The sequence below is a fragment of the Actinia tenebrosa genome, unplaced genomic scaffold, assembly GCF_029948245.1.
Source record: "Actinia tenebrosa isolate PJP-AT-01 unplaced genomic scaffold, QUT_ActTen_1.0 PGA_scaffold17__23_contigs__length_9995812, whole genome shotgun sequence".
Lineage (NCBI taxonomy): Eukaryota > Metazoa > Cnidaria > Anthozoa > Actiniaria > Actiniidae > Actinia > Actinia tenebrosa.
In genome coordinates, this window is record NW_028292577.1 from 6,262,178 (window position 1) to 6,285,187 (window position 23,010).

General features: G+C 35.1%; 4 protein-coding genes, 1 long non-coding RNA gene and 1 pseudogene across 6 annotated transcripts; 3 read left to right on the forward strand and 3 right to left on the reverse strand.

Moving 5' to 3' along the window:
* Positions 1-19: 19 nt before the first annotated feature.
* On the reverse strand, positions 20-18,147 carry LOC116291243 (uncharacterized). 2 transcript variants are annotated; one of them, XM_031698388.2, is made up of 6 exons: positions 2,998-3,143; positions 2,140-2,445; positions 1,609-1,802; positions 473-740; positions 245-387; positions 20-111 (listed from the first exon to the last, which is right to left on the reverse strand). In XM_031698388.2, the coding sequence occupies exons 1-6, from the start codon at positions 3,128-3,130 to the stop codon at positions 88-90; spliced, it is 1,068 nt and encodes a 355-aa protein (XP_031554248.1). In that variant the 5' UTR covers positions 3,131-3,143; the 3' UTR covers positions 20-87. The 2 variants fall into 2 exon arrangements, with proteins under 2 accessions (XP_031554248.1, XP_088888050.1); XM_089031924.1 differs by lacking the exon at positions 2,998-3,143 and adding an exon at positions 17,859-18,147 and having other exon boundaries at positions 21-111.
* LOC116291247 (ADP-ribosylation factor 1-like 2 pseudogene) lies at positions 3,209-4,210 on the forward strand (annotated as a pseudogene).
* On the reverse strand, positions 4,667-15,322 carry LOC116291236 (uncharacterized). Its single transcript, XM_031698376.2, has 5 exons — positions 14,849-15,322; positions 12,158-12,461; positions 7,269-7,406; positions 6,423-6,778; positions 4,667-6,270 (listed from the first exon to the last, which is right to left on the reverse strand). The coding sequence occupies exons 1-5, from the start codon at positions 15,244-15,246 to the stop codon at positions 5,820-5,822; spliced, it is 1,647 nt and encodes a 548-aa protein (XP_031554236.2). The 5' UTR covers positions 15,247-15,322; the 3' UTR covers positions 4,667-5,819.
* LOC148910355 (uncharacterized) lies at positions 13,584-14,104 on the forward strand. The gene is made up of 2 exons (XR_016120094.1): positions 13,584-13,623; positions 13,701-14,104. It is a non-coding gene; the product is annotated as an uncharacterized LOC148910355 (long non-coding RNA).
* On the reverse strand, positions 13,621-14,163 carry LOC148910356 (uncharacterized). Its single transcript, XM_089031930.1, has 2 exons — positions 13,928-14,163; positions 13,621-13,850 (listed from the first exon to the last, which is right to left on the reverse strand). The coding sequence occupies exons 1-2, from the start codon at positions 14,161-14,163 to the stop codon at positions 13,697-13,699; spliced, it is 390 nt and encodes a 129-aa protein (XP_088888056.1). The 3' UTR covers positions 13,621-13,696.
* On the forward strand, positions 17,493-22,183 carry LOC148910357 (uncharacterized). Its single transcript, XM_031698377.2, has 6 exons — positions 17,493-17,792; positions 18,462-18,791; positions 18,879-19,241; positions 19,625-19,978; positions 20,125-20,293; positions 20,657-22,183. The coding sequence occupies exons 1-6, from the start codon at positions 17,729-17,731 to the stop codon at positions 20,853-20,855; spliced, it is 1,479 nt and encodes a 492-aa protein (XP_031554237.2). The 5' UTR covers positions 17,493-17,728; the 3' UTR covers positions 20,856-22,183.
* Positions 22,184-23,010: the final 827 nt, after the last annotated feature.

Below are 23,010 nucleotides of genomic sequence, written 5' to 3' on the forward strand. Positions count from 1 at the left end.
ATGAGAATATCAGTTAAAACGTTATTTATCAAATTCCTTTATTTACAATTACGATAATTATACATTTTGTACCACTTACATATATCATCAAGTAACATTTTCAGACCAAACCTGGAAAAAAAAACATGACAAAGTTGAGGATTTTCCATATGAATTGAAACAGAACAAGAAATATTTGGCTTAAAAATATTATCCATACTCGCTGTAGAGAGGGGAGAAAGGAGTGTTAGGGATGTCAACCAACCTTTGTCGCTGCTCTAAAGACAATTGAGTGACGTGCAGCCAGTACATCAATGTTATCGTCATAACCTCCACCTATTACTGTTACACATGGAATCCCTCGACATAAGGACATTTGTAATACTTCTTTATCTCTGTCAAACAGCCCTAGTGAAAGCATATTACCATCATAAGTGAGAGAGAAATAAAATTTATCTTAAAAAAATTAGTTAACAAAAAAATTTCTTTTTACCTTGATCAGAAAGATTAAGTCTTCCTAAAACGTCATCTTTATGTGGGTCTACTCCTGCATCATACAACACTATATCTGGCCTGTAACTATCCAATAACCATGCAAGATGTGTTCTAACTGTATCGATATACTCTTTGTCCTCCATCCCAAATGGCAGACCTACATCTAAATCACTACTCTGTTTGCGCACTGGAAAATTTTTCTCACAGTGCACAGAGAAAGTAAAAACATCTTGGTTGTTTTGGAATATAAATGCAGTTCCATCTCCCTATAATAAGAAGATTCATGGGAACAGTATTGGATCAGTAAATATTCAATATGGGAACAGTATTGGATGAGTAAATATTCAACATGGGAACAGTATTGGATGAGTATATATTCAATTAATACCCAAACATTAGGCCCGGGGAAGGGGGTACTCTTGCCCGTTTAGGGTAGGGATGTGCCGCTGAGCCCTCTGAACCCTGACCCTGTTCCAGAGTAGAATGGCTGAAAACCATACCCTGTTCCAGAATAAATGTCGTAAAGGTATAATTTGTTCCAGATAAGATTTAGTTAATGACTGTGTCGAGCTTTCAATAATTTTTTTAAGTACTTCCAGAGAGGAGAGAGCATAATTTTCTCATACCCTGTACCAGAGTGAGTGTGATTTGATATACCCTGTTCCAGAGTAGAATCGCTGAAAACCATACATGTACCTGTATAGTGAATATAGGTTCGTAACCCCCCCCCGGGACATTAGGTAGGGCCAATAGACCTCTTTAGCCTGGGAGTAATGTTTTCCCATTTAAAATAATGTATTCTCTTGAGAATAAAATTCTTTGTTTGAGTTGAGGATGGGAAAAATTCAAGTTACGCACTTCAACTTACACGATTCGAGTTACGCACTCAGACACATTTGCTAAGACAACACTCTCTTTGACATCTGTGTGTAACTCGACAACAAACATGAAACTCCAATTAAGTCAACAAGGAAACAGCTTTTGTCAAAATAAAAAGGTTTTAGCCTCCTCAAAAAATTCAAATTTTTACTGAAGACCCCTTCCTTCAGAACCCCCCTCCCCAATAAAATAACATACCTTCCCTAAATTTAATACTGTTACAAAGTAAATGATTTGAAAATGCAGGCGGCATACCTGATGAACATCCAGATCAACAATCATGACCTTGGATACAAGATTGTTGTCCAGGAGGTGAAAGGATGCTATTGCCAAATCATTGAATATACAGAACCCTGAACCATGCGCAGGATATGCATGATGTGTGCCGCCACCTGTAGTACATGCTAAACCATAATGCAATGCAATCTTAGCAGCAAGAATGGTACCACCTATAACAAATCAAAGTTTACAGAAAAATTATATTCTTAGTCTTTTACACTTGTTTTAATCAGTTAATGACAATATTTAATTTGAACTAAATGGGTCACCCAGTAATTTGGGTTGGAAATAAATCACCAAATATCGTTTTAACTTGGATGTCAATGAATATTGTAATCTTGAAAGTAAGTAATTCATTTTGAAAAGAGGCTGTTAGTCTCCCCCACAGCCGCTTTCAGTGTCGTCACGCAACGCTTTCTCCCATGAGCGTTGCGTGACGACACTGAAAGCGGCTGTGGGGGAGACTACTAACTTGCATGTTTCAAATATTCTTTATCATTTTCATACCTACTTCCATCTGACACCTGTTTGCTAATCCTTCCGACCACTTAAACCCAGTTTGTTTCAAATCATCTGGTGTTATGGACCCTGTGATAAAACTCTTGACATAGTTAGGTGTATGTGTGGTTATCAAATCATCATAAGAAGCCTTGGTCGGGTAAAGAACCTGTTGTGGCACAACCACATTATCTTTGATCAGGTGTTCCATCAGTTTTGTAAACTTAGCCATCTTGAACCTATGGTTTGTCGGCCATGGACAGCTATATTCATCATGATGGATGACTGGTAATCTACTGGACAATTGAGGATTCCCTGAATTAATGCGAAAACATTACTAAGTATGGTATTAATTAATATCTGGTGTCTTTGATAAAATTTTAACAAATCATAATCAACAATCGAATCAAATAATAATAATAATAATAAGGAATAATTTATATAGCATAGATATCCGTAAGTTCATGCAAAGACGCTTTACAATATAAAAATGTGACTCAAAAAATAAAATTAAGAAAAGAAATACCATTTCATGAATAAGAGTGAGTATACATGTAAATATACATTTATTTGTCTTTGACAATAGTTGCTTTTTATTTTTATTTCTTACTGGTGGGGGGGGGGGGGGGGGGGGGTAATCTTAAAACGGGCTAAATTCAAAAAATAACCACACAGAGCGAAAGAAGTATTATTTCTCAATGATCGGGTAAAATTTCGAGAATTTAATTCACGTTTCAATGGTTTTATTGAAATTTTTGAAGAATCCCCATACATTTCCTTATAACACCAAAGAAACCAAGCTTGGGCTACCTGTGACCCAACTAGCTCATAGTACAGATTGTACGAGTAATGGGAAATATATATTACCTTGATAAAACTGCCTAACTTTAAAACCAAATCTTCTCATACGACCATTTTTACATCCACATATTCTTCGACTACTTAGAAATAAAATGCGATTTTGACCAGCGAAAAGTTTTATCCACCGAACGTCGGCCATCTTGTTTACGAGCCCGCGATATCTATGTGCTTGATTTTGTTACGCTCACGAAATGCAAATTAGTAATAGTGATGTGTCGGTTTTCGAATGAGTTGTCGAAAGCAGCAAAAATACAAACAATACTGGTATTTTAGATGGGATTTTCTCGTTATTTGTGATAGTTGGCTGTATAGAATCAACCCTAAAGGAAATGGGGAACTTCTTCACGTCGATTTTTAGTCGTCTTCTGGGTAAAGAAGAGTGTAGGATCCTCATGATTGGTTTAGACAATGCGGGCAAGACCACCATCTTGTATCGACTCAAGTTAGACGAAGTGGTCTCTACTGTTCCAACACTAGGCTTTAACGTCGAAACAGTCACTTACAAGAATATTAGCTTTACTGTATGGGATATAGGAGGTCAGGATAAGATAAGGAGCTTGTGGAGAGTGTATTTTCAAGGCTGCCAGGGGCTCATTTTCGTCGTGGACAGCGCAGACAGGGAAAGGATTGGAGAAGCTGAACTCGAATTAAAGAAACTTCTGAGTGAGGACGAACTTCAGAACGTTATCTTGCTTGTGATTGCTAACAAACAAGACATGCCTAATGCTTTGAGTTCTTCCGAGGTCCGAGAGAAATTAAAATTAAATGACATTCGTAATAGACCTTGGTTCGTCCAGTCTGCGTGTGCTGTTAAAGGAGAAGGATTATTTGAAGGGTTAGACTGGATGGCTACCCAAATAAAACAAAGAAAGACATGGTTCTAATATCTGGGATAATATTTACCTTATTGTAGTTTAATATGGTATTGTTACGGTGGAATAGAGGTTATAAAACAGGTCATGATCATTCAGGAATTAATTTTATCACTCGTAAAGTGTACAAATGCAGTCAGCGTCATCCATTATTTGTGCTATTTTGACAAAATTGTACAAGTCACAATTGATTTAACTAGCTCTGGTTTTTACAATTAAATTCGTCAGCTGGCCATGTAAGAATAACTTTTCTGGCTCATATATTTCACTCAAACAAAAACAATTCTGTCAACTCCTTTTCTTTAAGCCTATAAATAATTTATCATGGAATAAAATTGAAACATTGATCTTGCCATTTAGTTATTAAAGGCACTTCTTGAATAACTTCTGGAGTTCTTCTAACTCTTTACCCCTTCCCTCCCAAGGTTACTAGCAAAGTACTCACTCCAGCTACCAAAGGGCATCCCATGCCAATGAGAGGCAAGGGAATAATCCCTGAAATGGTATCAAATTAAGTCACTGAATGGGAAAGCAATATAGATAAATTGTAAAGATGGTTAGTATCTTATTTGGGGGTTCAATACCAGCTTGAGTAAGCAGCAAAAAGTAATGAATAGGCAGGGAGCAGCAAGCAAATCTTTCTCAAGTTTTCTCTAAATTTTGGAGAACTTTAATCAAAAGGCAGTGAGTTCATGTAAAATCCCCATCAAGATTCACCAGCTGCAGTTTTCTGTTGAAACCCTGCTTAGAACATCACTTCATTGGTTAGTAAATGTGAATTGTTGCTAAAAAAAGAAAAATACTTCCACAGAATGATGATTTTTATTTCTGATAAGTTGCACAATATTTAACAACACGGCTCGACTTCATTAAATACGCTTCAAGCAAAATGTCTAGGACATTAAAACTTTACTCCGAGCATAAACAAAATAGAAACATGAATTACACTCCTCTGTCGTAAATGTACAGGATTACAGAAATGTTGAGCTTAAAGCAAACCCACTAGTACTCCTGCTGTCTCAAAATAATTGTGTTTACAGTCAATAATATATGACCAAAATATCTCCGATTATCTAAACTAACCCCTTTCTGTTACAGCACCACATGCAAAAGTATGACCACATTTAATTTATTTGCATACTTCTAATCACTGGCTTTTTACCACCAAACAAGTGTTTGCATGCCTTATTTGGTAAAACCAGCCAGATTCATATCGAAATGTGTCAGTTTAACGTTAAATGTGGTCACTTTTGCGTGTTGTGCTGCAGTAAATATAATGCCACAACATTGAATATTTTCCTACCCTGCACATAAAATGTATTTTAGCCTAGAGTGAAATGTCAAAATAAACCTGTTAAAATGCACTAAAAACTAAATTATAAGTACTAAATTGTACAAAACAATATAACATATATCCATGAAAAACTTCGTAAGAAATCATACAAATTTGCACAAATTAGTTGTCTAGTAAGTTCAGTAAACTGTAGACCTACAAAACTTTGCCCTAAATTGAACAATTTTATTAGTTAACTTTTCACAGAGATATGGTATTGCACTCTAGTACTCAACTATTTACCACTAATTTATAGTAATTCTCATGGGTTTATTATGTGCACTCCCAGATTTATATAAGGTATGTGATGTAATTTTCTGTTAAATAATACCATACACAGTACACATTTTTCCATAAAGAATGATATTTCTTTTTTAAATCACGGACGTTCCTTTTAACCCATCTTGAAATCCCTGATTTTTTGCCTTTTAAATACTGGTAGCAATAATATATTTAGTTAATATATTTAATATATTTACCATTTTAGTCATTTTAAAATATTTCTTCATATATTGAAAATATTGACCATTTAAGCAGGGTCCAATCTTATCACACCCTATGGGGATTATTAGAGCTCTTAATTAAATAGAAGACAATCAGCTTCTGCATATCATAAGACTGGGTTACTCTCGGCAATCCACTAAGTCGATATCATACATCTCATAGTCATCCCGTGGCCATTCTTTAAACTGCTCCCATTTCATATCCTTCTGTTCACTCCACATTTTTGTGGGAAAGTTATCATCAGACAGTTGGTTGTACAAACTTTCGGCTTGTGGGTCAATAATGCCCATAACCTTTAATTCCTCAAGAGCACTCTTATAGTTTGAGAGGTCAATGAAATTAGCTGATACAGCCAGCGAGTCTTCAAGTGTTTCAACGTAGTGTGGTGATCCATGTGGGACGAAGAGAATTTCCCCTGGCTTCAACATGCACTGGATAGGAGTAACTGTGCTAAGGAGATGAAAGTCTTTAAGGTCTGGGTTTGAAAAATCCACATCAAAGACAATGTTAAAGTCTTGGTCACAGTGAGGATAAAGGCAGGGAAGATCTTCTTTGCGGAAAAATGTCCATCTGTTGATATGAAGGTAGAATATCATAGTTTAAGATGGTGATAATCCCCTGGTTGAAAATCTTAATTTGAATACCCAAGACCCAAAATCTTGTTTGTTATATAGCATAGTAGGGGATAATAAAATAATAATAATATTGCAATCAGAAACTACCTTTTTCTTCCTTCAAAAAGTGCCATCCAAAAGTTGGATCCAAATGAATCAACATGTAAATCAGTTATCATTCCTTCTGGTGCAATAAACAAACTAGGCCAACTGTCTTGGTACATTGAGCTCTTTTCAGTTCTCTGCAGAAAATCTGAAGCAAAGTATCTAGGGATTGTGATTTGCTTGGCCAGTTCTGGTGCGAAGGTCGACAGACTCCAATCAAACAGGCAACTTGGTTTTCTATCGTCATGTAAGGAGTTAATAAAAGTTTCTACAGACATGGTGCCATGATGTTCAAGCTTTGCCCACTCTGTTGACTCCTTTACTCTTTTTTTCAAGGGAACATTTTTATGACCAAGTACCTTAGATCAACAATATTAAGAAACAAATTAAATTTACAACCATACCATTGATTAAATATGCATATAAATCCATACAATACAACTAATAATGGAGAAATACTTTTCTCTCTCTTTCTCTCTCGTCTCCTTTATTTTCGTTCTCTCTTTCCTCTCTTTTCCATCTTCTTACTCATTTTTTCATTGAACTGCAAATGCTACAGTCTTAGACCTGCAAGCAAGTAAAAAGTAACCTCTTCAACAGGCTACTCTATATTCATTATCCAAAAGAGTCATTGGGATTCCTGTTTTGAAATATCTGGCATAGAAGATCTCGCCCTTCGTTTTTTTTTTCTCCACACAAAGCCCAAGGAGCCTGAAGGTGATGCCTGCAAAGAAGGCTAAGTAAACCTTTACTGTCTGTTTTTTACACAGTTGTTGTTGCTGTTGTCTTACTTGTTTTGTGTTTTTCTCAAGACACAGCCCAGGACCATAAATAGTTGCAGATACTTACTTTTTTTATGTACTGTATTGTCCAGCGTTCTTCAGTCATGCTTTCAACAAGTCCAGTGATTATAATGGGTGTGCCAGTTAGAGCATACTTAAACAGGAACTCCCTTGCATCAAGGGTGGAGTGATGACGTCGCTCAACCTGGAGATTACATGAATATGCATGAATAAAAGAATAAAGTGAATAAATGAACAAATAAATGGATGAATGAATAAATGAATGAATAAATGAATGAATAAATGAATGAATAAATGAATGAATGAATGGACGGACAGACGGACGGATGGTTAGATATATGGATGGGTGGGTGGGTGGGTGGATGGATGGTTAGATAAATGGATGGATGGATGGATGGGTGGGTGGGTGGGTGGATGGATGGATGGATGGATGGATGGATGGATGGATGGATGGATGGATGGATGGATGGATGGATGGGTGGGTGGATGGATGGATGAATGGATAGATGGATGGATGAATGAATGAATAAATGAAATGAATGAATAAGTAATTAAATCAATAAATGCAATGAAAAAATATATATATAAGAACAAAATAAACAAATGTATGAACAAACAAACAAAACAAACAAAATAATGAATAAATGAACAAAATCGAATATAAAAAATTGCCTCATGTCTTACGTGTATTGCCTACATATTTTGTCTTATAAATTATTCAAAACTAGCTTTCTTTTAATAATGAAGGTACTTTATTTATCTTATAGTAGCATGAAAGGTTATCTTTTTTTAAATAAAAAGGTAATAATAAAATTAAACTGAAAGGTAATTTTCAAAAATATATTCAGTTCATTCCACCAGTATTTCTGAGTTCATATTATTATTAATTTTAGTCAAACTGATATCCACTATCAACATAGCTGTATTAATATTGTCAGCTCATAAAACATTATCTGGTATGTGTTCCATTAATAGCATTACGTGGCAATGTAAAAGGATTATACTTAACATCTATTTCACCCCTGGCCTGCTCTCAGTCTGACCTCTAGCTTAGCTGGTTAGAGCATCGGTAGTACAATTCCGAAGGTCAGTGGGTTTGATTCCCAGCGAGGTCAGAAATTAATTTTTCCAAATTTAATTCCAAGGGTCTTTCGCCTGGAATAACCTTGTTCCCAAGCACTATAACTTATCTATATTTCTATATCTTAATGTATTTCATAAGTGCTATGAGCGTCCACATATTCTCATAAAAGGATTGTAATCAATCCCTTTGTCATTTTAGCAGAGAAGCTAGTTTGACTAAATTCTAGTAAGTAAGATGAGCTTTGATGAATTTCGTTGAAGCAGTAGTAAAATATGATATCAGAGATAATCTATCAAGGCACAGCCAGGTTTAACATCATTAACAACATATCCTTGACTAAATAAATAAAATAAAAACAAGAACTGCATTTAAGATTTTTCCCATATTTTAAACGAGTCATCCTGTAAGTTGAGTATTTTTTCCCCAGCCATCGTTTTTCTCTTAATTTTGCCCAATGAAAAATGTGTGGCTCCAAAAATTATCCATACCCCACTCATGGAGGAATCTTTTTAAGACACCCCCCTATACCCCGGAAATTCCAATTTTCTTCCATACAAACTCTGTAATTTTTGTTCTTTCTCTGACCCCCTACTCTTCGGAAATTCCAAATTCCTCTGTGGGGTGGGTATTTCTGGAACTACACAATATGCTATTTTGGGTGGCATGGATTAAAAGATAAAATGGTTTTTAAAAGGTGATATGTGATATGTCAATATGGTTGTAAGTGAAGCTTGATTCATATCATGTCACTCTACATTTTTTATAGATAATTAATTTAAAAAGCCATCTAAAAAAACTCTGGCTTGTACTAAAAAGCATAATATTGTAAACCCCTTTATGTAATATATGCAGTATAAGTGGCCGTGTTGTATCAGATATACAACCATGAGGCGTAGCCGAGTGATTGTATATCTGATACAACACAGACATGAATACTGTATATTACTTATCAAACGTCTAGGTTAGTTCCTTCGTGTTTTACTAAAATTTTCAAAATTAAAGTGAATTTGGCCAAGAAAATCCAACTTAAAGTTTATGCAAATGAACAGTTTTGTATCAGATTTACAACACTCTTCATAGTCGTGATTTATGTTGTATTTTCTTCATGCATTATTAATGAGTTTGATAAATAATTATAAATGTAACTTTAGTACTAATAAACACAAGCATAAGACCACAATATTATAATATCTACTTAATACTTGTTTGTTGAATGTAATGGCATTTATAAAACCTGATATGGAAATGTATGTAGGTTTTATAAATATTTTTGCTTCTTCTATGTAAAAAAATTTATTGGTAAAAATCCCAAGCTCATAAGACAATAAACACGTAACTATGGAAGCGCAAGTGGAACAAATTTACACAACAGTGCGTACCTGTGTGAGCGTGCAGAAATAAGAAAAAAAACTGGATAAGTGAATAAATATAATCTCTGAAAGGTAAAATTAATGAATAAGTACATGTATAATCTTTAATTTATATCCAGGATGAATAATCTTTTCCATTCTAAAAAATATAAAGTGCTCAATACTCTAGACAGTGGTTAACTTGATGGATTTGACTTATGGATTTATGGGAGAAAAGATGATGGTATTGTTCTCCTACAGTCTCTATTAAATAAAGTGTTTTTTTTGTTTGGCTCTCATCCATGCCTCACTCCATTTCCTTTTGACCCAATAAGAATTCAAGTAAATAATCTTTAAGGAGAAGCAAAAAAATTGAAAAAAATCTAAAATCATTCTTTACTATTTCTTTACTAATGCATTACTGTTTACCTTCTGGTAGTCTCAAATATGATTGAGAAATGATGTTACATGAAGCCTAGAGATAAGTACACTGTATAATTTGACGATAAAGTTGTGACTAAAAAACCCAAGATTTCCTGTCTAATATTCCCTTTTGTAAAAGATTCTCTTAAAACTCTAGTGTTTTGTTTGTATAGTAGATTTGATGGCACCAGAATTCCTGATATTTTAGAAAACAAGAAGAGGAAACAAAGAGACATATAATATTGTTCTGTATAAATATTATACGTCAGTTTGAGAAAATAAAAAATTGTTTTAGTATTACTTCCCCTCTGGCAAACTTTGGGAAACCTCATAATCACCGATTGAGCAGTGATTATCCTCTCAGAATCACTGGTCGCTACACGAATCACGGCACATGAAACTCTATATTCAAGTCTAAAATTATAACTCATTATTATCTTTAAATATTGATGACATCTAAAAACTACAAAAATGATTGACAGGTCCAGAACCACACGATTAATTTCACGATCTTATTTTGGATAGATTGCGCCTATAATAGCTCATATTATTATCCTTATTATTATCATTATTTTATCAATTTATTATTTTTTATATAATAATAATTATTATCATTAGCATTGTTGTCATTGTTGCTTTTGTTGTCATCTTCATCATCATCATCATCATAATTACTATTATTATTATTATCAATATTATTATTAAATGTGTTTTTGTCACTCCGTAAACATATAAATATTTAAAAAATATCATTATAAATAAATATCAAATAATAATATCAAATTATTAAATATTATTATAAATATAAATAATAATAATAATTATTATTAATATTATTATCATTATTGAAACTCCTTTCAAATCTTTATTTTAAGTAATATATACAGTATATGAGTGACCGTGTTGTATCAGATATACAACCACAAGGGTAGCCGAGTAATTGTATATCTGATACAACATGGACACGAATACTGTATATGACTTATCAAACGTCTAGGTTAGTTCCTTTGTGTTTCACTAAAATTTTCAAAATTAAAGTGAATTTGGCCAAGAAAATCCAACTTAAAGTTTATGCAAATGAACACAGTTTTGTATCAGATTTACAACACTCTTCACGGTCGTGATTTCTGTTGTGTTTTCCTCATGAATTATTAATGAGTTTGATAAGAATGTTTATATCATAGTAACGAGACATTCACACGTTTTTTTTTTCTTAATTAATTATCCCCTTTTAACAATATTAACTTAAGCATGATCACAATAATTTTTCAACATGAACACCGAACAATATCATAACAATATCCTAAAAAAACTTTGTTTTAAATCTATAGTGATGCCACAAGTATTATTCCATGAGGCACTTTAGGGATTTAACTAAAACAAATTTACTTCCATAGGTAAACCAATATATATAAACTAAATTTAGAATATAAACAACATTAAGCCCAATATCAGTGAGTAGACCCTTTCATAGAGGCATTTTTAGTTTTAAACAATGTGATTCCCATCTGAACAATTTGAAAATATCATACAAAAATATTGAAAACTAACATGATTTTTTTTTTAATTAATTCTAAAAAGGTTTCCAAAGAATAGTGCTACTAGAAAGGCATTGTGTCATATGGCTATAGACAAATCTTACTACCATTTTACCTTGCTCTTGAAAATATTGTTTTGGCAGAATAAAGAAAATGTCAATGCTTTTGCTACTATAAATGTAACTATTATTAATTTAAAGCATAGGAGAAATGAAATGTGTAGTCATAGCCTGATCTCTCATCAATTATTCACCAACATAGAATATGTCTTACGAATGAAATGTTTGGAAAAAAATTAAGTAATACACATTATAAATACAATTGTACATCACAGCTTGAATTCCAAAAATAAATTAAACCATAACTAAAGAGATTTATAACAAAAATTAAGACTTTCAATTTGTGCTGTACGTACCAAGGGGGGAAACATTTGAATAGAGATAACTTTAATTTAGAGCAAAGAATTCATGATAAGTGTATACTGTCCTACAGCATCAAAAATCTTGAAATCTTAAATAGAAAAGCTTCACTTTGTCATTACCTTCAATGGCTCTTTCATCTTGAGATCCTTGGATTTTGGTGGAGGCATTAGTTCCTTGTATTTTTGGGTTTGTTCTTGCAGATCTTTATCCCGTCTAACCTTTGCTTGCATCCAAAGAATTTCTTTATTCTCTGGGTCTAGCTTGTGAGCATTGTCAAGAGCTTCCTCAGCTTTAGTCAAGTCTCTGATTTTAGTATAATATGAAGCTAGAGTAACATGGATTCCTACACAACCAGGCTTAGAAGAAACCTGTTTTTGAAGCTGTTTAACTTGAGCCATCATGAACTGCTTTGCCTCTGGAAGTCTAAGAGAACAATAATTACTGTAAGCAATAAGGCTTGAGATTGCGACAGTAAAGCAAATAGGAAGTCCATTATCACTTCTCGTCATTTGGTTCCCAAGACTTAATTAGTTACAAGTGTTGTTATTAGAATTCTGTGTTCTTAATGTTCATTTTTAATTTATAATTCAAATGAGAGGATCATTTCAATCCAGAATTTATCAAGATGAAAGGATAGTCATCTATGTAAATAGAATATTTACACAAGCAAGGATTTAGTAATTTAAAGACAACATATTGATCATGATTATGAATACCATTTCATAAATTTCAAACAGCTAAAATATCTCACCCGACTAAGAAAAACAATACCATATATCAAACAATTGAATAAAATATTAATATTGTACAGAGTATAAAAGCTGTCGAAAAATATAAGCTTAAACTCACAGCAAATTACGGATTTGAACCAAGGTGACGAAACTGGGCTTCAAAGGTTTGGCCAATTCTTTAGTTCGTGTGCCTATATGATGAATTTATTTGGTTAAAGTGTTTATGAAACCAAATGTTCGACCTCCGTGTTATTTTAAAACAACAAAATTTAACATTTTCCGAGTATCGTGATGCTATTTTTTTTGGAATTCAGTGTAACTAAATAATTTTTTTTCGCCTTCGAAAATCAGTCATTTGCACCAAAAACTGTCCGGCTCCGTCGCGCGGCCATACGAGCATTGTGACATCACTGTGAGGACTCGTCGCTTTGGCTCTGTTGATATATTTATATTCTACTTACACTGTAAGTGATGTCGGCGGAGTCAAAAAAGCGTGGAGGAAGATACTGTGTGGCTGGTGGGCCGGGTAACCTAAGCTGTAAAAACAGTGCTAGTACTCCAAACGTTTCTTTTCATAAATTTCCCAAAGATCAAAGGAGATTGGCGTGGATTCGTTTCGTACAAAAGCACAGACCCGGCTGGCAGCCAAGTGATTCGTCTGTACTATGCTCTGTTCACTTTCATGCTAAATGTTTTGTCCAAAGACCGGACATTAGTCTTGTCAATGCAAGTAGTTTTAGAACCAAACCATGGCTTAAAATAACTGCAATTCCTTCAATCGACACGGTGGGTACGCCATTAATTACGATGCAAACAGCACGAGAAAGACGAAAGGCAAGTTTTCAACAAACTCGGTAATGACTTTGTATCACTTTAGCCGTGAAATCCCTCCTATAGAATATTTGTCAAAACATCATTACTTTTATTTTAGATACTTTGCAATATTTCTGTGAAAGACCAAATAGTGAATAGTCTAGCTTCCGTTAAACAGCCAACTGAAGAAACCAATCCTTCAACCTCAAATCCTGACGAGTTTCCGAAGATGGATTCTATCGAGCCCGAAGAATTTCCACAAGAACACCTTTGAAAGCAAGAGATAAATTGTCAATTACAAAGACATGACACTTACGAATAAACAATTATACACTATAAACTTACCAATTTTGTAGAGGCACTATTTTCTCAAATCTCAGTCTTAAAGTATCTGCTGTAAGGCCATCTCCATCGACCTCATCACCGACTTGTTCTTCTGCCAGATCATTACCCAAGGCGAGTGGTTCGTCTTCGTACGGTCTGAACACACTTTCAAAATTAAAATTGATTTCGTCCTCATCATTACTGTCTTCATTTTCGATACTTTCGTTCGTGGATAACTCTGATTCTAAGTCAGACATGATAGATTCGAGCGAATGAGGCACAAAAACTATAAAAATACAACTCTGTACTGACTTGCACGGATAAACACGAGTCCTCGCAGTGACGTCATCGTGGTTGTAAACTAGGTCCCAGACCCCGGACAGTTTTTGGTGCAAATGACTGATTTTCGAAGGCGAAAAAAAATTATTTAGTTACACTGAATTCCAAAAAAAATAGCATCACGATACTCGGAAAATGTTAAATTTTGTTGTTTTAAAATAATACGGAGGTCGAACATTTGGTTTCATAAACACTTTAAGCTTAACTATAGTTTATGAATATCCAATGGGCAAAATCCAGATGGTTATTGTCGCCCACAGTCGGCTACAGACACTTCTTAAAACCACACCAACTTCTTAATGGCAAAGTTCAAGCCCGAAACCACATGGTTTGGATAAATCCTTTGGAATGCGTTCAACGAAATGAAAAAAAGAAGCTTCCTGTTCCTTGAAGCAAACGTCACGAAAAAGTAAAATCATTTTTCTGCATGAAAACATTCTCAAGTGCTGTTTTTCTCATCAATTGATACAAATGGTGCATTCAGAAATACCTTTTTGAATTATTTATCAATATCTTTAAATGATTACTTCAATACAAATGAGCATTTTATTTAGAAATGAGATTCATGTATAAAAATGGCACTAATTATTGTGTATAAAATACCTCGAGACGTGATGCAGAATCGTCTTCGGATTATTTGAATCAGGGATTTTCCACTCGCATGAAATTTCTAATGATTTTTGTTTTTCCTTCCACCATTTGGCAAGAGCAGGCAAAGCCCAAGACAAGCAGTCTTTACTGTCATTTGTTTTGTTTAAATTAAGTATAGTATCGCATTTATCTGCTTTTCTCACTAATTTACCCTCAGACTCTCTATCTCCGGTGTCGACTTGACGACTATTTTTAGACGAATTTTCAATGTAAACATGTTTCGATAATACGGTGTCTTTATCTTGGTCATATTTAGTTCTTTTGCAAGGCGAGCCTTTAGAATTCACCGCACTCTCCGGAGGCCACGAAGAGATAAAATATTTCTCGTCACTCAAATTTTCTTCTGCCATGTTGGATTCTTGCACGGTTGAGAAGACTGCTACCTAGTTACCACAGGATACCCAATATATAATATTGATACGTTTTCACTTTCACTTTTTTTTCTTTTCTTCCTATTGATTTATCTTATTTATTTATTTATATTCCTTCATATATTTTTAGTTTTTCTTTTCATTTTTTCTTCTCCGTTCTTTCATATTCTTCGGTTTTTCTTGTAGTATTTTAATATAACGGGGAAAACGTTTTAGCCGGTTTCTGGCGTACACAGTCGGTATCGAGTATTTATAACCGCATTGAAACTGCATGTGCCCAGCTCGTTAGAGCGCCTTTCATCTGTGTGGGAAATGTATACATTTCAGCTCCGCCCACTGTCCGTTTTGCGATCATTTTTATGCTAGATTGTGATTGGCTTAGAGCGAAACCCATTCGAGGGTTACAGCTGTGTACTGTAGTGAGAGCATTTGCTCATACGAAATCCTATTCCAGCTGATGTGGTGTATCTAAAAGTACTACCTATGATCTTGGCTATCGTTCAACTAAGGAAAATTAAACAAGAGAAATTTCTTTAGAAAAAAAATTATCTGTGCTCAAGAGTTAACAGCGTCTGGGCTAAGCTGCACATCGTTCTTTTGAAGAAAACTGCGCTCAACCATACCCACGTACCTTTGTACATGTCCGCACCCGTCTAATGTCATAATCCTAAACTGCTAAGAATAAAAAGCCATCTTATAACATATATAACAGCAATCATACAACGCAGAGTCAGAGACAAAAAATCCTCAAGTCTTAGCGCAAATGTGCGGCGGTTCTAATCGTTGTTAACTGGCAAACTTCCAAAGAAATGCAAGCCAAAAAGATACGTTTTGTAGGGGATATTTTACTCTTGATCAAACTAAAAACTGCTTCCGTTTAACCCAGACATCAGTCAGTTTCAGTACGATAAAGCACTATGTTGAAAAGGAATTATAAACTATCATATAAAAGTGGTAACTCCTTGCTGTACTTAAATTTAAAACATACAATGAATTAACCAAAAGATTTTGCCAACATGATATCGTACTATTTTTCAGTACTTTTTCATGGTTGTATCGTGTGTGCTCTGTGATTTTTATGTTTTAATTCTCCGGCAGAAGGCATATATAAAGAGAGTCTGTTGGATAAATTATTTATGACATATAGATCTTCATTTCGGAGCAATTGATATCGCAGTGTCAATCAATTTAAAAGCATATAAGTACTTTTATGATTAACGTGAACTCGATTCTTCGGCTACATTTTGCATATGCATCATATATTCTTAATTGATTCTTTTCCAATTACATGCAAAATATTTATTACGTTTACTCTAGTTTTCCTTAATTTTTGCAAAATGAGTGGATAACGCAACCTTTTTTTGCCGTGTAATCAATCGAGTGCTCTCATCAAGCTATGGAATAGTAAGTGTCCGATAAAGCATTTCCTAAAGTCTCTCCTATTATAGAAAAAGCAGTCCCATCATTTCCTTTCCTCTTTCAAACGACACCACAAATGAACCAACACACCGGAAACGGCTTTTACGAAACGTTGTTTTGAAAACATACCTGAGTTTCCTGTTGCTTAACCTCTAGTCTTAATTGATCAGTCTAACTACAAAGTACTAAAAGCTAATTGAATATATAATAATAAAGTATATGAAAGTATATGTGTTGTTAATGTGGAGAATAATGATTGTGGTCATAAGGCAGTCGCAAGGTATCATGCTGGAAAATTATTTTGGTCATTCCTGTCTAATTTTTTGCCCTCCCCTTTTTTACGGCGACCACATGTAGTCAGATAAGCACTCGAAATGCAAATGTGACTGGGATTATTTTGTCTTCAGAGAAAGATGATGAACTGTAACGACGATAACGTGCTGAGATGCGCATTCATCCTCAGAAAATTTATTCAAAAGATAAATCTCCCAAAAGATAAATCTTCCAAACGAGCACACAATTTTTATCCATAAAGTCATTCGTTTTCGTTGAAAATAGAAACCTGATTCCCGCGGTCACGTAACACAGTTACTCAACCCAAGGAATCCATTAAAGTGCGCATTCCTTATATAGAAGTGGTCCAATCACATGTCGTCATACCACACCCATATTTTAAACTTCCTCGTGTTTAGCATGACGGAACTACAGATTTTCGTAGAAGGGGGGTTACCCTTGCGTTACACCCCATCACCTGACTGTTATCTAATCAGCTATTTTCGCTTTTCAGACGAGTATAAACTTAGTCCAATGACCCAGACCTGACAGACATACATTTGAATTCGTACCTTCGAAAACTTGTCTAAACCAAAATCGACTTTCAATTTCGTTAAGCAAAAGATTCCACAAACCTTAGAAACCGAGTTCAAATCTTCGGGCGAAAACCAAAAAGATTACTACATCTTAGAAAAATCTTCTAAGCTTGGAAAAACTTTTGTAAAGAATTTTTCATAGTTGTTTAAAGAGTTTTGTTTGTGACCTTAATATGCTTGGAGCCAGTGGCCTTCGTATAGTATTACCGACGCTTTTATATTTATTCGTTATCAAAGGTAAGATAACTCTAGTTTTACTATGATCTAGCTACAAAAAGACTAAATGTATCTCTATGTACTTACCTCACTATCGGTATTTCACAGTCAGGCTGTTTTTCGCAGCAGGCTAGAAATAAAATATTCTGTAGAGCGATAGCTTTTGCGCAATTGTTTTTGCCAAATTAAATCCTTTGTTTCAGTTTGCAATCCTGAAGTAAACAAGACCTTTTGGATATATCAGTGTAATTCTGTAGATAGGACTTGATTTAAATGATTAATATCCTAAAAAACATCGCAAAAACACGTGTTGTCAAACCGCTACAGTCGTAGCAGCTTCACGAGTGAATTGTTTCAGTTGCCGTGGTCAGTCTTTCTGCACGTCTCTGTAGTGATAAATAGCGGTCACGCAACCTTGATCTTCTTATTATCAGCTCGTAAATCACTTCCGTTGTGGTTGAAGGGCTGCGTGTGCTTCCAAAAATATAACTAGAGAAGAAGCTACAATCTATAATTTTGTATTTTTGTACGGATTTGTACTTTATCAACTACTTCATTATGACCTAAACCAGTCTCAGTCTGGTATCTCCATTTGCCAAACAGTGGTTTGTATTTTAACTTAGTAAGGCCCTTGTTATGGGGAGCGGGTCCTTTGTTTTTCCTAATATTTCCGTTTATTCATCATTGCAGGTTCTTTGAGCGCAACAACACACGATCAAAAAGAATGTCACAACACAGATGTAATCCTAGATTGTCCACATTTTGTACGAAATAACCATGGCAAATTAACTTGGCGATACCAGGACAAAAACAGAAGCCAATGGATTGATATAGCAAGTATTAGGCATGGCAGCTCGAAACTGAGCTCCGTTAACACGGCATTAGATGGTAGACTAGCAATCCATCCTAATGGATCACTAGAGATATCATCACTAAACCCTGATGATGAGACGTTGTACCAGTGTATAGTGAAACAAGGACCAAGGAAACTGCACGTTATCAAGCTTAGTGTTGCTTGTGGTAAGTAAGAAAAAGGAGACTCAAAAAGAAATAGAAATTGCATTATTTTATTGTTTGTTAACAAAAAATTGGTTTCCGAACTTATAGGTAAAGTGACGAAAATTGAACGTGAAGTCTGTATAGAAGAAGATGTTGTCCTGGAGTGCGACGCGATGCACAGAACAAACCCGAGAAAGCTGGATAAAGTGAAATGGCACAAGAAGACGTCGAAGGTCTCAGAAGATGCAACGTGGTTGTTACTCGTTGCTTCTAATAATGAATCAAATTCGCGGGTTAACAGTGAGTTCAAGCTCCATAGTACACTTAACGGGTCTTTGTTGCTGCCACGAGGAAGAGATGAAAGTGAAGATACCTTTAAGTGTGATGTGACTAAAAAGGGAAATGGACGACTGGATAGACATATCATTGTCGTGAAGAATGTCAAGTGCCGAAAGGAACTAACACAAACAAGTAAGAAGCTGATAAATACTTTAAATTTGTTTGCTTGTATTTTTATTTGTTTGAATAATTCTATGCCATGCAGGGCCGTATGGCAAGGAGATGGATGAGCGGACCTTTAGCTTTTATAGTATGGGGGGGGGGTGCACATGCACCCTGTGCTCCCCCCCCCCCCGAGTTACGGCCCTGCCATGTTCTTCTTGGTTTGCACCTGTTGTCATAGTCGCCATCTTGAATGAATTTAACATAAGACTACATGCCCATGCCAAATCATCAACAGTTGTTTTCGTCCCTCCCCCCCCCCCTCCCCTCCCCCATGCCTGCCTTCCTGCTTACTTGTTTGCAGTGAATCTTTAGTTACCATGAATTAAATTCCCAATTTCTTCAACTCACAGCACCAACTAAGACAACGGCAAACACAGGTGCCATTACAACATCAACGACAATCAAAGGAACTAAAGTTCCCATGGAAACAAGCACTATTTCCTCCCTAAACCCAACTACAGCTGGCACAACAACCAGGACGCTCGTAACATCCAAAGGAAACATCAAAACGACAAGGGGTCGTGACGCCATCACCACAGCAATCCCAATCAAAAACACTGAAGTCGCTATGGAAACAAGCACTTCGTCCCCTGCAAAACAAACCACAGCTCAAGCAACATCTGTAGATCACGTGACAACAACAACCAGTAGTACCACATTTCAAAAAAAATCAGTAACCAAGCCTACAACGCAGAGCACTGTGGGTAAGTTTGACAAATACTTTCAATATTTTCGTGTTCCGAGTCGATATGGCTGTAGTTGTTTTTTGAAAGGCGTGTTTTCTTTCCTAAATTACTTTGTATATATTTTAATTATTTATCTAAATGACTTCATTATCTTTTCTTCCCAGTTTGTGGAGGTGTTCTGAATGATCCTGTCGGTACATTCCAATCACCGAATTTCCCAAGTGCATATCCTGCAAACTCTCATTGTAAATGGACCATCAGTCTTCCCCAGGACTACGCTGCCATCGATATCACATTTAATCACCTTTATCTTGAACGCGACGACGACTGTGGGTAAGTTCAAAGTCTAGATCTTTTACCTTGATTCTCTCGATAATACTGTTACAATATCGTTCCCAGGGCGTTTTGGCTTCTACCTTCAGTCAGTAGTTGTCCTGACAATACAAAACTGACCTGCTGACTAATAGAAACTCACTGATGCTGCAGTTTCACTTTTAAAAGCTTCCCTTTTCATGTTTTTTAAACGATTCTGAAAATGTGTAGGATAAGCTAGAATCTCACTTCTACCACGGCCAAATTGTACTATATTCGTATACCATAAACATGTTGCGCTTAGAAGACACAACCCTTATTTTTGAATTCCGTTTAATAAAAAAACTTTTCCTAACGATTTTTTTTTTTGTTGCTTGCGTTTAGAAGTGACTACGTTGCAATACTTGATGAGTTAGGAAACCGAGTTGGCTGTCGTCTCTGCGGTAATCATCCTTCACCAACCCAAATCCAAGTCAGGGGAAGAGTAGCAGTTGTAGTATTTAAATCTGACAGCTCCGTACAGAAGAAAGGATTCAAATTACACTACAAGGGAGTGAAGACAGTAGGAGAGCCTGACTTATAAGCCTGTTGAGGCAATTGTCAATTTTAATATTCCTTGCTCGGTGAAAGATGAAAGATGAAAGAATCACCATTCATATCAATGGATCACTAGGGATTGCTTCTCTGCATCCTGATGATGAGACAATGTTCCAGTGCATTGGACTGGGGCTTCGTGTTCACGTGACGGATCTCAAGGTGTCATGTCATCTTTTGTCCATCATACCTTATATGGTGTTGCTCGTATTACCCAAGCTAGATCAGAATAAATTCTGTTTATAGAACTCAGAGAATGCCTTTTGGTTCGCTCTATTGACTTCCACGTTGTTACAAAAATGAATCAAGAATTAGTGAAACTGGACGAACATAAAATAATTGGAAGAAAGCAGCTGAGTTATATTTTGGGTAGAGTGATCCCTTACGTAGTCTATAACATAACGATGTGTTAGAATAATATATTGTACATCCGTACTGATATATTCTATTCTCACTGCCTCATTTTAGGTAAAGTCACTTTGATCAAACGCGAAGTCTTCTTTCTTTCTTTCTTTCTTTTTCGTCTTTAAAACAATTTATAGCCCTATTGACACTAGAGATTATTAGACTATTATATTTAGGTTCGGTTTTTCAAAATGATTCAAAAGCATTTTGCCTTATTTTAAAAGAATACATCAGTGTTAGATTATACAAAAGTATTTAATTTTTATTTATAGACAAGTATTAGTTTCATAACTCCTTTCACATGGAGTATTATTCATGATAAAGTATCATATAACACACAAACGAATGCAACAACATTGATAATAATATCAACCAAAATAATTTTAAAATTGTAAATAGTACGACTAATGTAAATAGGATAATTTAGTTTATTTATTTATTTACGATCATAAAACTATTTTCTAGTTATATTTTTATAAATGATGTGAATCTTATTGAATAAGTTATTCTATAACGTTAATTACTGAGATGATAAGATATAACCATCTCAAGTCATATAGATGTATTTATAATAAAGCTTACGCAACAGAACTACTTTTTTAGCTTATTTTGGTTATGCTAACGTGTGTAAAACGAGGGGCAACTGAGATTCAAAATAAGGGACTAGATTTTATTGCTTTAGGTGCATGATTGATACTGGTAAACAAGTGCAACCTTTCCCCTCAAAGAGGTATATCATGTTACCCTGGAGGCAGAGTCTCCTATTAATTTCTCCCGCGCTAGCGAGAACTTCAAAGGAGACTCTGCCAGTAGGGGAATATCATGTAGTCTGTATCTGTAGTAACTATTTCTGCTTACAAATACGTTGTTTAGTATACGTGCAAACAAACAATAAATTAATTTCTCATTCAATTTCACATTTCACTTTTAGTTTTTGAGACATATGTCAAAATATTTTTAAAAAACCCCTCTGATAAGCCATTTTCATCATGGTGTCATTTTACTATTCTCATGCAAATGTACGTTCCTCAGTTAATGATGAGTGCAAAACATATCTTATTCCGGCGTTGTGGTGCACCATTTTGCCATTAGTGTAGACCATTTGTCATTCTCTTGAAAAAAAGATTGACTGTGGTTTATTTGTATCCATATTCATGTGTCTTGCTATGCGCAGCCGTTAAATAAAAAAATATGATGGTCTAGGGAATGACAGGCAGTGAGCTGAAATGAAAGACTCATTGCACCAAGACAAATGAGATCTTTTGGCACTCATTACTATTCTATTCTAAAAACGTTCCTCGACTCTCATGTATCCATTCATTCATCGTTAGGGATTTTTTGGGATGTCTTTGTCGGCACCATGTTGACTAAAACATGTCATGGAGTGGTCAGGTGAGCAGCCCATTTCATCATAGCCCAGCACGAAGGGCCTTGCAATACGTCAGATATCCATGCGACTCCAATACAAACCGGAACTTGAGTTGTATGACGTTTTGCCTCACCTTATTTAGATCGGCAAACTAAGCCAATTTCCTCTTACTATCGACATAGTAAACAACTGTATTTGTCTAACCAGTTCCTTCCAAGGCTTTCTTCCGATAAAAATAATGACTGTTGAGTCAAACCAAAACCTCGATGAGAAAATTAAGATCTTATATATTATATTTTTATTTATCCATTATTAAACTTGAAAAAGTCTTGGATGGAATTAAATAGCGGATTGATGGTTTATTTATGGT